At 34.2% G+C, this 16,878-nt stretch overlaps 1 protein-coding gene across 32 annotated transcripts in view; it reads right to left on the minus strand.

Annotated features, from left to right (window-relative positions):
- Positions 1–16,878, minus strand: part of Kansl1l (KAT8 regulatory NSL complex subunit 1-like) — a 98,354-nt gene that overhangs the window by 1,930 nt on the left and 79,546 nt on the right. For 15 of the 32 annotated variants that reach the window (NM_001122738.1, XM_030242649.1, XM_006496241.2 and 12 more), the window contains 7 exons: positions 14,465–14,572; positions 7,272–7,403; positions 5,515–5,636; positions 4,702–4,826; positions 3,386–3,440; positions 2,091–2,203; positions 633–801 (listed from right to left, as the gene is read on the minus strand). In NM_001122738.1, the coding sequence (NP_001116210.1) occupies positions 633–801; positions 2,091–2,203; positions 3,386–3,440; positions 4,702–4,826; positions 5,515–5,636; positions 7,272–7,403; positions 14,465–14,572 (824 nt within the window). The other 17 variants (XR_001785576.1, NM_177645.4, NM_001357156.1 and 14 more) reach the window with 5 other exon arrangements.

Genomic DNA, 16,878 nt, shown 5'->3' on the forward strand with positions numbered 1-16,878 from the left:
TCATTTTGCTTCTGCTAAGAAGAGAAAATACTGCCTCAGAATACTTGTCTCTATTCAATGTAAGGATATCTGAGCAAAGCCTTGTAAGGTGGGCTGTACTTCCTTTCTACCTCACTGTTATTACAGATACACATTGACTCTTTCTTGCTGATTTTCTACAACTTGGATATGCATTTCTAAAGTTCCACTCCATGTCTGACCTAGTGCAAGTGGGAAAGCTGCATGAACTTTGTATAGTGCTAGGATACTTCCTAAAAGTAGGACTGGATTTATGTGGCACTTGTTACAAGCAGAAAAAGAGTAATGGTGTTTACTGTGCACCCAGTGTGAGTCCCCAGTGGAAAGATTTGTTCTTTAAAGCAAGGTGATAGAATCTCCATTGCCTAACAGTTAAGTACATAGATAGATGAAAGTTTTTACTGATATGCTATGCCTCCAAAAATTAAATAAAAAGAAATTGTTAATATAATGGGACTAGGGCATTCCACTATAGACCTTCCTGGACATACTAGACTGAACATCTCATTGACTTTGATCTGTAATGAAGCCCTTTACAGCTAACAGTTTCTACACATAAGTGAAATAAAGTGAAAAGGCAATTAAAAGAAAACAGTCAAATAACTCAGGCTTACCTTGTCTTCTTGACCATCATTTAAAGAAAGGGAGTCCTGAGCACACAGACTGTGGCTTTCTGCTGGGAGTTCAAAAGGACTTTCTGCAGTACCCTGCTGAGCACTGCCAAGTTCACTTGAGTGTTCCTTCAGAACCAAGTCCTGCCCTTCCACATTTTTACTGTAAGCTCTAGCAGGGAAATAAATGAATACAGGGTATCGCTAGGTCAGTACTGCTTTTTTCTCAGCATTTCTACCCACGGTCATCTGAGGATCTTCCCAGTGTTGTCATTAGGAAAGGTTTTATCCAAGGCTTAAACCCAGTGCTTCATGGTCACTAAGCGTCCTATCACATTTGTTACTTGGTTTTTAAAAGACAGAAAGAGCCATGCACTTGACCTTTACAGTTCTGAATTCTCAAGTTAGTCTGTAATTATTTTTATATCATACATGGAATCCTCGAGTCACATTTGTCCTCTGTATTTCTGGAAAGTTGTGTTTCCAGGATGTGTAAAAGAACAGCAATCTAGAGTCTCACTTATATTAGGAGAACTCTTTCAACAAATATTTACAGTCCATCTGAGCGTCTAAGCAGAGAAAGGACTTTAATGTTATTTAGCTAATTGAAAAATGTCTAAGTTAAGAGACTACTACATTTTCTATGAACTTGCTTAGTTGTGGATATATTAAAAATGTGTCAATATTTTTTGAATATATATTTTTAATATGTTAAAAATAATGAAATTTAACTGCAAAAACACTAGAGATATCCTCAAATAGGTAACTACTAACTGTCATATTCTCTCCGAAAGTCTACCTATGAGCTTGTTTCTGTTTTTTTAAGACAGAATTGTCTCTACAGCAAATGCTCTATCTAACTCATTATCATCCTGCTTCAGACTCCTGAGCATGGAACTTTGGGCATATGCTTATATCCAATATAATATTTTTAAAAGTCCCATGGACTTTTTGCCTTTTATACTAAAAAACATTTCTTGAAGACTTTGCATAGTATTATTTCTGAGATGTTTGCTAAAATGAATTCCATAAGCTCCCGCCCTAGTGCAGCTCACCGTGTACAGGACATGGAGTTGACTGGCTTTGAGGCTCTGGAGAAGAGGTGCCCATTGTGCAATCTATTCTGGCCTTAAACTGGAAAGCCCCAGCCTCAGCCTCCTAATTACTGGCATAAACCATCATTCCTGAATAAAATGACGTTACTTTATATAATGTTCCTGTCCTTTAATGCTAGGTAAGTAATATAAATAATAGTGATATTGTGGCTAGCAGCATGAAACTCATATATAATTTCCTAGATGAGTTTTTAGTATAAGTTTGCATATGATGATGCCACTTCACACAACAGCTGATCCTGTATCTTCTGTTTTCCTTCTCAGTGGTCTTTCTCAAGCTTTATGGCTAGCTTATGTTCATTCCTTATATATTGTGGCTTTGATGTTTTAAACTTCAAATACTTGCCTGTTATTTCTTCTGTGCCATTTGCTTTGTTCCCACAGTGACCACCTAGCTTGCTCTCTCTCTTCATATTTTCTGTGTCTTAGGGAGAAGACATCATCAGAAAGATCTTCTATCTGGTAAGATTTGGAAACAGAACAGGTTCAGATAGTCTCTGAGCAGGAAGCTGTTTACGGCAGCCTGTTCTTGGCCTGTGTTTTAGTATGTACCTAGATTACAGATGGACTCACAGTGCTCTTCATTTGTCACAGTTTATGGAATGGTTTTGTTGTTTGGGGACAGGATCTTACTGTGTAGCTCAAGCTAGTTTTGAATAAGTATTCTTTGTACCTTAACCTCTGGAGTGCAGAGATTGCAGGTATATGCTATCTTGCCCAATCTATAAAAAGAGAGTGTTATACTTTATTCCATTGAGTAATTATGCATTATCTTTTATGACGTACACAGTATTCTGAGAACATGTTAATGTCAAAAAAAAGTAAAACTGATTGAGGTAAATCAGTATTCAGTTACCGACTTATCTGGGGGCTGGGGGTTTAACTGAGTAACTCTGGGGAATTTCTTTCTCCTGGAAGTGATCATTCTGACTTAGCAAGAGTGTGCAATGAAAAGTGAAGTGCATTAATAGTAAGATATGATTCTATAGCTGAAAAACAAGACCACTGGGCAGAGAAGCACTGTGAATTCATAGAAACTCTATGTACTTTCTATAGAATTCCATTATTTACCTAAAGATAGAATCAGCTGTTACGTAGTATTTCCCTTCTGTTTTTTTTTCATTAGTTCTTTGAGAGTTTAGAGTTTCAATACAGTGTGTTTTGATTCCTGCCATTGTTCTTAATGTAATATAATCTCTACGAGTTCAGAATTTACCAGTACTTTCAGTATCCAAGAATCTGAAAAAGCAGCTCCTCATACAATTCACAGCCTGAACTGAAAAGCTGTGACAATATTTATTCTTAGTGTTTTGACCCATTAGCTATATATATTTTACTATAGAAGCATTAATATTTAATTATTTGCTAGGCTTATCCTTGACTCTTGGTATTAGCACTATATGTGTACCACATTGCCCTTTTGTTTGGGTTGGCTTGGAGGATACACTATGCTATATGTTACGTTTGTAGTCAAATTTACAAAGAAACTTTTTTTTTTTAAAAAAAATTACTATCCTTTAAAAAATCTTTCTCAAATAAAAAAACATGTTTTATATTTCCTTTTATATATTTAAATATTAAATGATTAAAGCTCTATAATATAGAAGGTTCAATTATCCCATTAAACATAAAGCAACATACCTCTTCTTTGTTTAAGTTATGCTCATCAAGGGGCTGAAGAACAACCTTCCTCCAGCTGTTGAAAATACAAAAGAATTTCAAGCAGCTTTCATCCAAATATAACAATTTTATTTTCTATAAACAGCTAAATACATTAGGGTTTTATTTCCTCGAGACTTCCATAATTCAAATGGTTGCATTTTAATAGTTTGTCATTTACAATACTTTTAGAAAAAGAAAACAGAAGATTAATCTTTATACCTTACAGTAAGTAGTTTCTTCTATATAGTTGTTCTTCTATATAGTTCAAATTATGTGCTGGTTTTGAATTAACCCAGTGGTAATCTAATAAACTGGCTTGAGCAAAAATGAGAAGTCTAACCTGATTCATAGTATCTGCCAGTTTTCTTTGGTATGAAAATGTGTGTCATGCCCCCTTGGAATTAGTTACTAACTGCTTAACAACTGGCTCACAGAATTCTCCAGTGTAGGTTGAAAATGTTGCTATGGAACACTATAACTACAAGAACATTCCTTATTGTAGAAAATGCCAATCCTGTATCTATATAACTATAGTACCTAATAAGAATGCCCGGCTTATTCCTCAGATTAACTGAGAAGTAGTAAGTGAACTTATGGAAATAAAATGGAGATGGATGGCAGACAGAATATGGCTGATACCTGTCTGTGTTTATCTCCAGCGTTTTCTATTTTCTAGGGCCATATTTATATCTTATAAGAGACTGCTTTCATTGTTGCTATAAAACATGGCTGCCTTCACTGCAAATGGATGCAGATCTATGCATGTATTCAAGGAACACTGTAATCTGGGTCTTCTTTAGCCCAGCCTTCTTGTATAAACTATTCCAAACCTCCATGTCTGGCCAGGCCTTCCACACTTGTGTCTGTGTAACCATTTTCCTAGACTTTCCCTTTCATTTTTCTATTTGATTTTTTTTTTATTGGTGAATTAGAAATAAATCAGAAACTTATTTTTGTTAACAAGCATTACTGTCTTAACAGTGTGAATACACATACAAATATAGCCAAGTATATCTCTATCGTAAAAGGTAAGGACTGTTTGTTGTAGTAGTTTTTACATGGCTAAAGTACCATGCTAGTAAAATACACACAATAGATAAAGTCAATTATATCTATACTCAATAGATAAAATCAATTTTGAATGCTAATATCAATTAGTTTATTATAAAGTTTCCTTTTACCATTTTCCTTCTGTGCAAATAGGGAAGGGGGAATCATTCTGTTGTTAGTTATAACTTGACTCTGAATTTAAGTTTACTGAGGAAAGAAGAAAGGAAACATGTAAGTATACATACCGTGGAGTAAGTATTTCTTTATACTGGAGTTTCTCTAATTTGGCTGGTGCTACTAATGACATGGGAATCACAATGTTATCTATATCATAAGAGCTCTCACTTCTTAACCTCCGTCGTGAAGTATTCTGCAACACAGAATTATTGTACTAATTTACAGTAATGTTTTAGTTATTTGTGGTGTTATTTCTTCATTAGTTATATAAAAGTAGTATGTAGTATATGTTTGACATAATTTTGTAAATTTATTGTTATGAAATCTAATTATAAAATGCTAAGAAAGCCAATTAAGAGGGCTTATCTTTTGTAACCAAAGACATCTCTTTTAAAACATATGTAATACTTATTTTGTATAAAAACACATAAAATTATTTGAAAGGCCATGAAATTTGGGGAGCTCCTGAGTGACGTTGGCTGCTACAGATCTTCACATATGTGCTCCTGGTTCAGACTACCCATCTAAACTTTCATACCTGTCATCTCTCTATTGTCCAGGCAAAAAATAAAAATAGAACAGTTTAAGAACAACACAAAACCATATGCTCATTAGCAAAACTGTGTTTAGCTTTGGATGTTAGACATGGTCATAAGTTTATAACAAAAAGAATTTATAAATAAAAATTAATAAATTGCTAGCTTTCAAGTAAAAATGTCTTAATTACCCATTACTATTTCCTAATGAGACAGTTGTAAAATGTACTAGTAAGTAAGTCTGGCATGAATTAGTGAAATAATCCAGCAGGTTTCTTACCAGCTTATTTTCTTTAAAATTCTATAAAACTATTTTAGAATGTATAAGATTTAAAAGCAACATACTTGTGAGGATGGATTCTGGGTTCTTGATGTGACATTGGCATTAGAGACAGCAGTAAAATTGCAATGAGATCCTGGTTCTGAACGTTGAAAAGCAAATTCTTCAAATCTAGTTCTTTCTCCTGCTGTGGAAAGAACCCTTCAGAATGTCACATGTTAAAAACAACCACGTGTATTACAATTATTTTCCCAAATCAGTGACAGGGAATTGAGCTTTATTTGTTTTTGTTTGCTTCATTTTAAAGACATAATCAGAAACCAGAAGAAAATTATAAACAAGCATCTCAGCGATATCCTTCTACCAAGTCTTTCTAATTTCTGGGACCTCGTGCTTTTTGCCTTGTATGTTTTGTATCATTGCGTAGTCTTTCTCTGTTGTCTTCTTCACCTTCTTGTTGTGCTGTACGCACTGTGTCGAGGCTGTGGTGTCAAGACTGACCTTAAGTTGCCTGTCTTACTTGTTGTGAAATTTGCTCAGTTGACCATCTGAGTTTTTATTTTTAGTGAATTTCATATAAATAATTTTAGTAATTTCAAAAGGTCTGGGGTTTTATTATTCATTTGATATAGCATCCAATAACTTTCATTAATGAGATTCATTTTCTTACAATATTCATTTGATACCTGCTCTTATTCGTATGTATGTTTTGTCAAGTTCTGCTTATTTTTGTACTTGGTATTCTTTATGGTATCAAAATCTACATATAGAAATTAGGAATTGCTTTCCAGTTTTCTTTTATCCTAGAAGAATTCATTTATCAAGGCGATGTCTTATTAGGGGGCTATCTGGTCTATTTTTGATCCCCCTTTATCTATTAAATTTGAACATATCATACATCTTTTTAGATAATCTATATTTCACAGTCTGTTATTAAGAAATTATCATTCCCCATGTGATCCTTGCTTGTTGGCTCTTATGTGACAAACAAAATCTCTAGATGCATTTGAGAGCTTGTTCATTTTCTGCCACAATGTGTTTGGTCAGATTGTACTGATTATAGGTCCATTTTGAAAGTGAAACTACATATTCTAGAATAGTAGAGATAAATGTAGATTCATTGTATAAAATTACAAATAGGTACATTTTAAATGTAATTATTTTCTAATTTATTAAGTTTGTCTATGTTATTGAAATAATACAACTGGGAAAGATTTGACTATTGAATATGATATTATATTCATTAGGACAATGAGCAGGAACCAAATGTACACAGATTGCGTTCTCTTCAAAATATATTTTGCTGTTTTAACAAGTATAAGAACTGTCATCTCCAAAGTCTCTCCAACAAATCAAGTTAAGTTATTAGAACAGCTCTACTTTCAAGTGTTAGGTCTTGTTCATCTTGTAAACAGAGAGACTCCTAAGGAGAATTGGAAAGGGTCATTGACGTTCCTTGGTTTAATCCTGACCACTTTCTCAAAATCTGACATTTAATAATGTTCATAAATTCCCATCAGAGAACCTTACACTGTCCTAGTCTGAGTCTAATATATCCTTGGAGACTCAATTCAGTACAAATGAAAGCTCACAGAAGGCAAGTAATCAGAAAACAGGAAAAAAATAATTGCTACAAAGTGGACCAATACCCAGCTTACAAATTCCAAATTAAGCACATGGGTATAATCATGGGGACACAGGTGTGTTAGGTACGTAGTGACTGGTCTGGATCATAAATTTCACAAGACAAGGGTTCTTTGAAGAACATTTTTTCTTTATTTTTAATATTTAAACTAATGGTCACGCCTTCATTTTAACCTACCTAATGCTGTTTCACTTAAATGTCTTTTTTTTCTTCCCTGTAATAGTTGTACAGATGGTTGTGACCTTATTTGAGGCTTACATATAGGTGAATATCCATTTCTCCACTGATTCAGAGAAGAAGTACCTTGTACTAAAACAAATGGGAAAAAAAAAAGAGGCTGTGTGAAGTTTTTCCCCTTTTACAGAGACAGTGAACATGCTAACATGTTTCTATTTAAAAATGTTGAAATTCTTTATCAGTTCGAAATTACATGGAATGAAATAAAAGCTCGATTACCAAAAGGGATGGTTCTTAAAGTAAAAATAAAAGAAATTGTAGCATTCCCCCGAAATACTCCCATAAAATGCCCAATTTCCATCTTTATTTTTACTTATTTGTAAGTGGGTAAAAAGAAGGTTCTGTGTTTTCAATGCCTTCAAAATCAGTGAGCATTGGTTCAGATCCGTCTGTGAATCCTGACTAAATGCCAGTTTAAATACTGAAGTTGTTATCCTTAAATCTGTGAACACATCAGTACCCAGTGAGCTTCAACATACATGGTTATGAGACATGGACTGTGAAAGCAAGAACCTTATTTCATCCCACTTTTATTTAACTGTGAAAACCTGAATTTTAAATAATTTAAGTTGATAACTCTGCCTCAGTTTCTTCAATATATTTATCGTAGCAGCTCTCTTGAGAATATGAGGTTTCAATTAATTACTGAAATAGGTGTCTCTCATGGAAAATGTGCCATAAATGTTAGCTTTATTATCATGAGTATTTTGCATCTGAACCTCATAGCCCAACTATTATTAGTCTAGTGAGTATATTGGCTGCTTTTGGGGAACAGGGGATAAAGGTTTAGAAATGTAGAATGGAATAGAAAAAAATATGAAGACTCAGATGTCAATTACACTAAAGGCAAAATAGAAGTCACAGGCTAACAACAGTTATTGGGAATCCAATGATAAGATAGTAGATCATCCTGCAAGTAACAGTCCAGGTTCCTTTAAGATAGTCTTATGCATATAGGTACACACATTTGTCAGTAAAAAGAGAATATGAATCAACGTTTACGAAGAATCTCTGCACACGTCCTGTGGAACTTAGAAAAAGAAAGACAAAGCAAGGGAAGAAGATTGCCACAGAAATGTAATGAAAGTACAGTAAATGAATAAGAGCATTTGAGGAAGAACCGTGAATTTTTCCTGAATTGCTTACATTAACTCTTCAGATTTCAAAGAATTCATTTGAATCCATACAGATCTTTTTCAAAAAATTTGTTGTAAGTCATGATAGTATAAATAGATAGATATACCCTAAAAGTTACAAGAAAGAAATTTAAAAGATTATTGTAAAAGACTGAGGATGAATGACACTGGATATATGAAAATAATGACCAGAAAAAAAAACATAGCAGAATTCTAAAGACATTAAAATTCCCTTCTATCCAACAAAAGGAGAGAAAGATGTTAAATAGAAGGATATGAGACGAGCAATCGTCATGTACCTAGACAGCATCACTGACAGACAGGAAGTTTACATCAGTGGTGCATCTTTACTGGGAGGTAGATGATATAAGCGAGTCCCATCTAACTCACCCTTTCATTATCTTCACTGCCTGATAGGTCATAGTGAGGGAAAGAGGACAGAATAGCCTGTGTAAAGGTTGGAAATAGCTTGGTGAAAACCAGCAGGATCCAAGTCTGTCTTGCTGGAGCTTAAGGGTCTTCCATTACTTCCCTAAAGTGTACCTTAAAAGGATAGAGGTCACAATCAGTAATCTAAATATCATTGGCTATGATGATTGAAGGGAAATAAAAATTGGACTTTCAGTATAAGTAAGTTATTCTGTTGGCGTTAGTGTAGACATAAAGAGATTTCCAAACAAGACGCATGAAGGAGCCTGAGCTCTGGTTCTGGATTGCTTGAGATTGTGCTCCTCTTGTAGGCTAGGTTTTTCTTAGAGGTCATGCTTCTCTTACTCCTTGCAGCTATTCACTTTAAAAACATAAAGTTAGATAACTCCGATTCACAAAAGTCCTGAAACAAAACAAAGAATTTCCATATGCCCTTTACTCATGTACTCAGAGCCTCTTCTGCATAACAGGAAGGTCTTTACATACCCACTAAGTTGTCAAGAACCAGGGAATATTACTGGCTAGTATATAGACTGGTTGACCAGTAAATCTATGTAATCTTAATGGGTTTTAATCACAGTTCCTTAGGTCTTCTCCCTTACTCCCTTAGTTTTGACACTTAGATAAAGACAGGCCTTTCTATTGGCTGTGCTGCCATTTCCTCTTGACTAGACTAATCATGTAGTTACTCAACTTTATAGTTTGACTTTGCCTACTTCCTCGTCTGTAGTTAACATGACTTTGTAAGTGTAAAACAGTATAATAGGACAAGGTAAAGTGCCAAAGACCTCTCTGCTTATCTCACACATTTACTCTGAGGAATACCAAGCTATCTGTACAGACCTGGAAGCACCACATTGTCTTGTGTCACCACAGTATGAGTTTATTTCAATTACTTGAAGTCTTAAGTAGTATATGTCAGCATGTATGTAACAACTAAATGATTGTGCCAGTATCTGAATCAGCTGAGATATGGTTGAAATACAGGGTCCTGGGTCCTATACCAAACTTGTTGAATCCGAGTCTGCATTGTAACAATATTCCTCAAGTAATGTACTTGCATGTTGAGTTTTAAGAATGCTGATCTGGAATCTTCATCTCTTTGTAAATTCCAAAATGGCCCTCAGCATTTTTATCTAGAATTCTTCCCTGTCTATTTTTCATCCCCTTTACCTCTCTTTTTGCCTTAAGAAGACCTATGATAGATTGTTATCATGGGTCTTTACATCTTACCCTATAAGAGTCATTCTTGTTGACTTTCTCCTTTGCAGTGTGTGTGTGTGTGTGTGTGTGTGTGTGAGGGAGAGAGAGAGAGAGAGAGAGAGAGAGAGAGAGAGAGATTGATTGATTGATTGATTTCTGGTGCTTTATGATTTTTCAGCATTTAATATTATCTTAGCAAAAATATCTTCCCAATGTGAACCTCTACTTTTATTTTAGGCATAGGAAGAATTGTAATGCTCATTTGAGTTGAGAATGATAGGAAATAAGAACAGGGAAAAGAAACTGAGAAAACACAAGAGAATATTGCACTGATTTGCCTAGTAGCATAGGAACATGAAACTCAAGTATATTCTAACTCATACATTTAAATTTTTCTGATACAATGTGGCATATGACATATCACTTCATTATTGCTAGGTCCAATATCAATTGCTGCCTAACATTTATGACCACCATTAGAAGAAACAAAATTGCCTTCTCTAATGTATATGTTCATTTTTGCATATTCCCTTTCACTCAAATATATGTACATTTTATGATCTACACATGTCAAACCTGAAATCATAATTTAAATTAGAATATTAGTGGGTAAGAATCCTTCTCTCATACCTTATCCCTCTCTATTGTTCACTTGTTGTGTAACATTTCTTTGACCATTTAAGTATTCTGTAGCTGCTAGACATCAGCTGTTACCACTATCACAAGCAACTACTGTTACAGTCTTCAGAATATCATATTTCTGTATTTTTAAAAAAGAATTTATTTTCAGAATTAATCTCAATGAGCAGAACTGTCATATAGAAGTGCCTGAATATAACCTATATTTTATAGTACTACTGATGTCACCTTAAGTACAGCTAATTGCTACTTTCTCTAGGCGTTTTGAATTCTTTTTTATTATGAAAAACTTTAAAACACAAGACTCTTTAATAATGATTTCCCATGAATTTTGCACCTCTCTTTAGCATAGGTAACTAATGAGCAACCTTTATGCTGTAACTTTTTAAAATAAATGTAGACTTTTTATTTGTATCATATGCCAGCATGAATCTTTAAAAATAACTGAAAAGTATAGGCATAGTTAAGTGACCACAATGTATTATTTAAAATGACAAAAAAAAACCACACAGCAAAAATCCATGTTCGTATTTGGGTTTTCTACAAAGTGTCTTTGTTAAGTTTTTTGTTTTTAATTTTGTACATATATAACTACCTCATCAGAATTCCAACAGATTCTTTATATTGAATATGATTTATATAATAACATTTTTACGTGGCTATAATTGTAAAAAAAATACAGATTTCTAAAATTTCATTCCATTCCATTGCAGTATTTTTTGTTTCTCTTCTTAGATTCAGTTTAAGATATTTTTCTAAAATTGCATATTCTAGTGTATACTTAACCAGTTAACATAATTCTGTCATATTTAAGTTGTTACTAATCTTACATGGTCACAAAATGCAGAGACGTTTCTGAATAAAGATTTATATTTATGATTAGATTAGATTTTTGAAAACAATTGAATCATAATTCAAAGTTTGCAGTTCAGTAAATATTCTCTGTAAGTACAGAAGTAGTGATTTTAGTCTTAAGAATCTTAAATTTTAGTGCCTCCTAAATGGTCTGTATCAATCCTTGGTGCTATTATATTTTATTGTTTTTATTGTAGTAATAGAAACTATTTAAAATATTCAACTTATCAATAGCTTGACATTCACAAACTGTCTAACACAAGTCCTCAGTAAATGTTATATTTTCATTTTCTTTATAATTATCACCAGGCATATCTAGTTTTTCTGATTCTATATAAGGAATCATCTCAAATTTGTTTTAATGTGCTATATTAGAACAGATCCTGGTTAGTATTGAATTATACTGAGTACTAATAAAAGGTGGTTACTTGGGCTGGAGAGATGGCTCAGCGGTTAAGAGCACTGACTGCTTTTCCAGAGGTCATGAGTTCAAATTCCAGCAACCACATGGTGGCTCACAACCATCTGTAATGAGATCTGATGCCCTCTTCTGGTGTGTGAAGACAGCTACAGTGTACTTACATATATTAATTAATTAATTAATTAAGTTACTCAGTGCACAGCCTTTGGCTCACTCACTCTGCTCTTTAGCTGTACCTTGCTGTGATTTGTATTATCAAGAATAATAACCTGCCTTTTGTTTAAAGTAGCTAATATAGTTTAAAGTGCCTTTAGATATTGTTGGCATATAAGATGACATCAAGCATTTGTTGTTCTTGTCATTGGCTTAAAGATTTATATGTATGATTGTTTTGTCTGCCTGTCTGGTACATATGGAGGTCAGAAAGGGCATTAAGATCCTCTGGAACTGGAGTTACAGATGGTTGTAAGTTACCATGTGGGTGCTAGGAACTGAACTCAGGTCCTCAGCAAAAACACATGCTCTAACTGCTAAACTATCTGCAGCCCCTTGTTATTTCTATTTATTGACTAAGCCTTCTTTCTACACTTTAGGAATACGTAGTAAGTCTTTTTGTCTGTGTCTGTGCCTTGGGCCTTTTGTTTATATGAATTGAATTCCTTTCATTCAGTACCATCATACTTTAAAGATTATAACTATAAGACATTTTGATACATGACACCGCCTTTTGATCTTTTAAAAATTATATTTGCTACTTTCAACATTTTCTGAGATAAGCTTCAGAATAATTTTGTAAAGAGACTATTTCAGCCAGGCCTTATGGTGTACACCAAGAACCACAGGATTTAAGAGGCTGAGGTAAGCTGACCAAGAAGTGAGGACAGCAGAGCTGTCTCACTCAGTCTCACTGTGGCCAGGAATAATTATTGTAGTCCAGGCTTCCCTAATTCTGGCAGTCTTCCTCCAGCCTCTTGAGTGCTGGAATTGTAGGAAAAACTTAGTAATATAACTAAAAATACTTTCTTGCCAGATGTGGTGAGTGGTACATGCCTTTCGTCTCAGTACTACTAGGAAGGCAGAGGAAGGCAGATCTCTTGAGTTCTTTCGAGGACAAGCCAGTGCAAATAGAAACCCTGTCAAAAAAAAATCAAAAGAAAAACGACAAAATCCTTTTGTGATTCTAAATAAAATTCTCTGTATACAGTGAGACACAGAAAGCAGACATTTAAGTTGGGAAGTGTTTTCTAACCACAGCAGTTTATTTGTCTCCATAGAGCAACATCTTTCATGTTGTCTCTGTAAAACCACAAATTACTAAAGTTTTCTTAATGTAAACCCTTGTTTATTCTAGAGATATTGTCACTGAGTGAAGAATTTGTTCCTTCAGATAGTCTGTGTAATTACTACTGCAATTATAAAAGCTGATGGGTTTTTTTGTTTGTTTGTTTTCTTTCTTTGCCTTCCAGAGGTCTTAACTGAATTCAGGGTTCAATGTTTGAACATTGAACAACCTACAGCGTCCCTCCCAGCCCTAAAATGACTAGATTTTATTATAAAACCCACTTAACATCTATTTATTTTCCTCTGGAATTTTGCAGGTAGATATGTTTTGCCTGGAAATAATGTTTGCTTTCTTTCGATACTAAATATACAGCTTTGCAGACAGTGAGAATATGCTGATTTTTGTCATTTCATATTGCTTCTAAGCATAGTGTTCATTCCTTTTCAGAGCACTCATAAACAGTTTAATATAATTTCCTTGAGGTTTTATTATATGATTTTTTAATTTAAAATTATTAAAACCAACTACAGTTTATTGTGATTTTTGTTATGAAATAAGTGTATAAAAGTTTTTACTCAGAAAAAATCCTATACATTAGAACGGTTCTCAGATCATTTCATGATTACACCCTTCCTAATATAAGGAAGATAGACTCTATTGTGTGGTTTTGACTAGTCTCTCTCTGGGGTTGACCTACATTTTTTAACACTACAGTTGCTTTTCTGTTTGTTTTCACCTCCTCAGTGCTCTTGATGAGTTATGCACTACATTCCGATTGCCGAGTCTACTATATAACACTAACTTACAGTGCACTAAATCTCCGAGCTGATGCAAAGCATTGGGATCCTTGATTTTACCATATAAGAAGGCTGTTTTCTGTTTATAGCTTTTTCTTTATAACTTTTGTTCATTCATTGTTTATTCATTTTCCTCCTCCCACTCTTTCTCAAATTCCACCCTTTCCCTCCCTGCCTCATGTCAAAGAGCCTCAAACAGTAGGCAATCAAACATGCTTCTCTGTGTGGATGTGTGACTCATGGAAAAGTATTAACGATTAAGGATTTGCATTTATTCTTTTCTTAAATTTTATTTACTCAGAATGTAAAAAAATGAATGTAGACAATGTAAAAGCATGTACAAGCACACACAGTGTGTGAATGGGACATACCAGGTGGCGGTGATATGAGACAGTCACCTACAAATTGATTTTCAGCAAGCTCTCCTTTCATGTCGGTCTTCTTGAATAAGGTCTCAAAATGAAGATGAAGGGGAATTTCTGAAAAAACAAAGGAAAACAATTATTTTTGGTAAACACCATTTTCCACAGCCTAACACTAATTTTCTTTCCTTTTTATAAATAGCACATAGGCTTAGGGAAAAAATTTACACAATAAGAACTTTGAGAAGTAAACCTTCCCAAGAAGGTTAGTAAGCGTTTTTCAGAATGTTATGAGTTAGGTAACATTCTAAACGAGCATATGAACAGTTCTGAGGTCTCCCTTTAGTGTGTAAGAGTAGTCAGTGTAAATGTAACAGTCTTCTCAGAGGAATGGTCACAAATGCACCACAAGGTTTTTACAAAAATATTTAAAATAATTAAAAATGATTTTTATATTGTGCTAGTTGTTACACAGAAACACTTCTATAAGCAGAATGCATGAAACGACAAGTTTCACATTATGAGTATAACTAAAGCTACTTATATAAAGACTAACATCCACCAAGAAGTTCTCTTCCTTCAGACAGAGACTTATGGATATTCAGTTGAAAATGCTGGTATATTTTATACTCAAAGAGAAGCCAAGGTACAGATAAGGTGTGTATAATGAATTCATTCTTTAATGTGTGTGAGAGGGGTGAGTTTGTACAAGCGCCACAACATGGGCAAGTGAAACTCAGAGGACACCTCCCTCATGGAAGTTGGTTTTTCCTTCTGCCATGTGGGTCCCGGGATTGAAGTAGGTTTGTCAGGCTGTGGAAAGTGCCTTTTACCTGTTGAGCCACCTCACATCAAGCTGCTTATTAGTCAAGAGTTTTTTCATTCATAACTGTAAAACCTGGGTCAATAAGATAGCTTAGAGATAAAGACACTCCCACCAAGCATGACAACATGGTAGACAGAGAAAACTGACTCCAGAGAACTGATCTCTGGCCTATACACACATGTGGCATGTATACATCTGTAACATCGAAACACATAAAAAATGAATAATAAAATAACTTTAAAAAGCATGAATAGACACATATATTTTCCCCTGAGAAACATTTTTAAGTGTTCTTTGTTTTTAAACCTATTGAATGTTTTGCATGCAATACACAGAATTATTTATGAACGATTCTATCAGGAGAGACTGAAGCCGTGTCTGGGTTTCACACAGTGAGATGAACTGCTTTCTCAACGGTTGTGATTTATTAGTGTTTTTTTGAGACAGTATCTCACTATAACCCTGGCTGTCCTGGAGCTTACTATTTGGGTTTAGTTAGCCTCAAATTCACAGAAATTTGCTTGTGTACCTCCCCAGTTCTGAGCTTAAAGGGATGCATCCCCTTGCCTGGCTCAGGGCTTTAAGGACAAGTCCATGCATACATACAAAAAAGTATAATTAAAAGTCTAAGTATCATGGAATTTGATGTAAAGATGAAAAGAATTAAATGGGAAAAGAAATTAAATACTGTGCTTTAAAACACTGTTGAAGCTTTTTCAAGATTTTGCCTTCCAGTTGCCTCAACATAACCTTGTTCCTCTAAAGACTTACAAAAATACCATCTGTTCTACCACCGTAAGTGTTGGAAACAGAACATAACTGGAGATGGCCTTGTTCCTATGTACCTTCCTAAAGTACCTTTTGGCCTTTTAGTAAAGTTATTTTGTTAATATATGCATATATTTTATATTTATATACTATATTAAAACTAGAATATAATTATAATGAGGGACTTATTTATACTTCTAGCACCTTTTTATTATCAAATATAAGTAGGTATTAAGATTTTTGTCAAATGCAAGCAGCTTTAACTGATAAATATAAAGGAGCTGAGCTTACTAGACTAGGATGCCTTAGATCTAAAGGATATATATAAATATATAGTTATAGATATTGATATTATTTCAGAGTTCCAAAATTTAGAATGAGGCTATCTCATCTCTCAAATCAAGAGAAAATCAAATTACTTAATAATAAATCAATATAAAGGATAATACGTGTGTGAGTCTGGGGATCAGTTACCTCAGCTGCTGGCTCCAGTGTTCAATAGCTGAGTTATCTTGAATAGAAAAACCTCCAAGCTTAATATGCTCATGTGTAAGATGAAAAGGACAGCATAATGTGTTCTCATGGGGTTATGAGAATTAAACAAAATATCCAGTGTGCTTAGTACACATTAATAGTCCAGGGCTACATAGTGAGGCCCTATCTCAACATAACCTTGTTCCTCTAAAGACTTACAAAAATACCATCTGTTCTACCACCGTAAGCAATCTCCCACAATGCAAAAATAAACCAAAAACTTTCAAATATTGCCTGTCTTTATAAGATGATGTTTCATTATAGAAAATATTCAGATTTTTATGAGGCAGCTTAC

This window comes from Mus musculus, chromosome 1 (assembly GCF_000001635.26).
Source record: "Mus musculus strain C57BL/6J chromosome 1, GRCm38.p6 C57BL/6J".
Classification (NCBI taxonomy): Eukaryota; Metazoa; Chordata; class Mammalia; order Rodentia; family Muridae; genus Mus; species Mus musculus.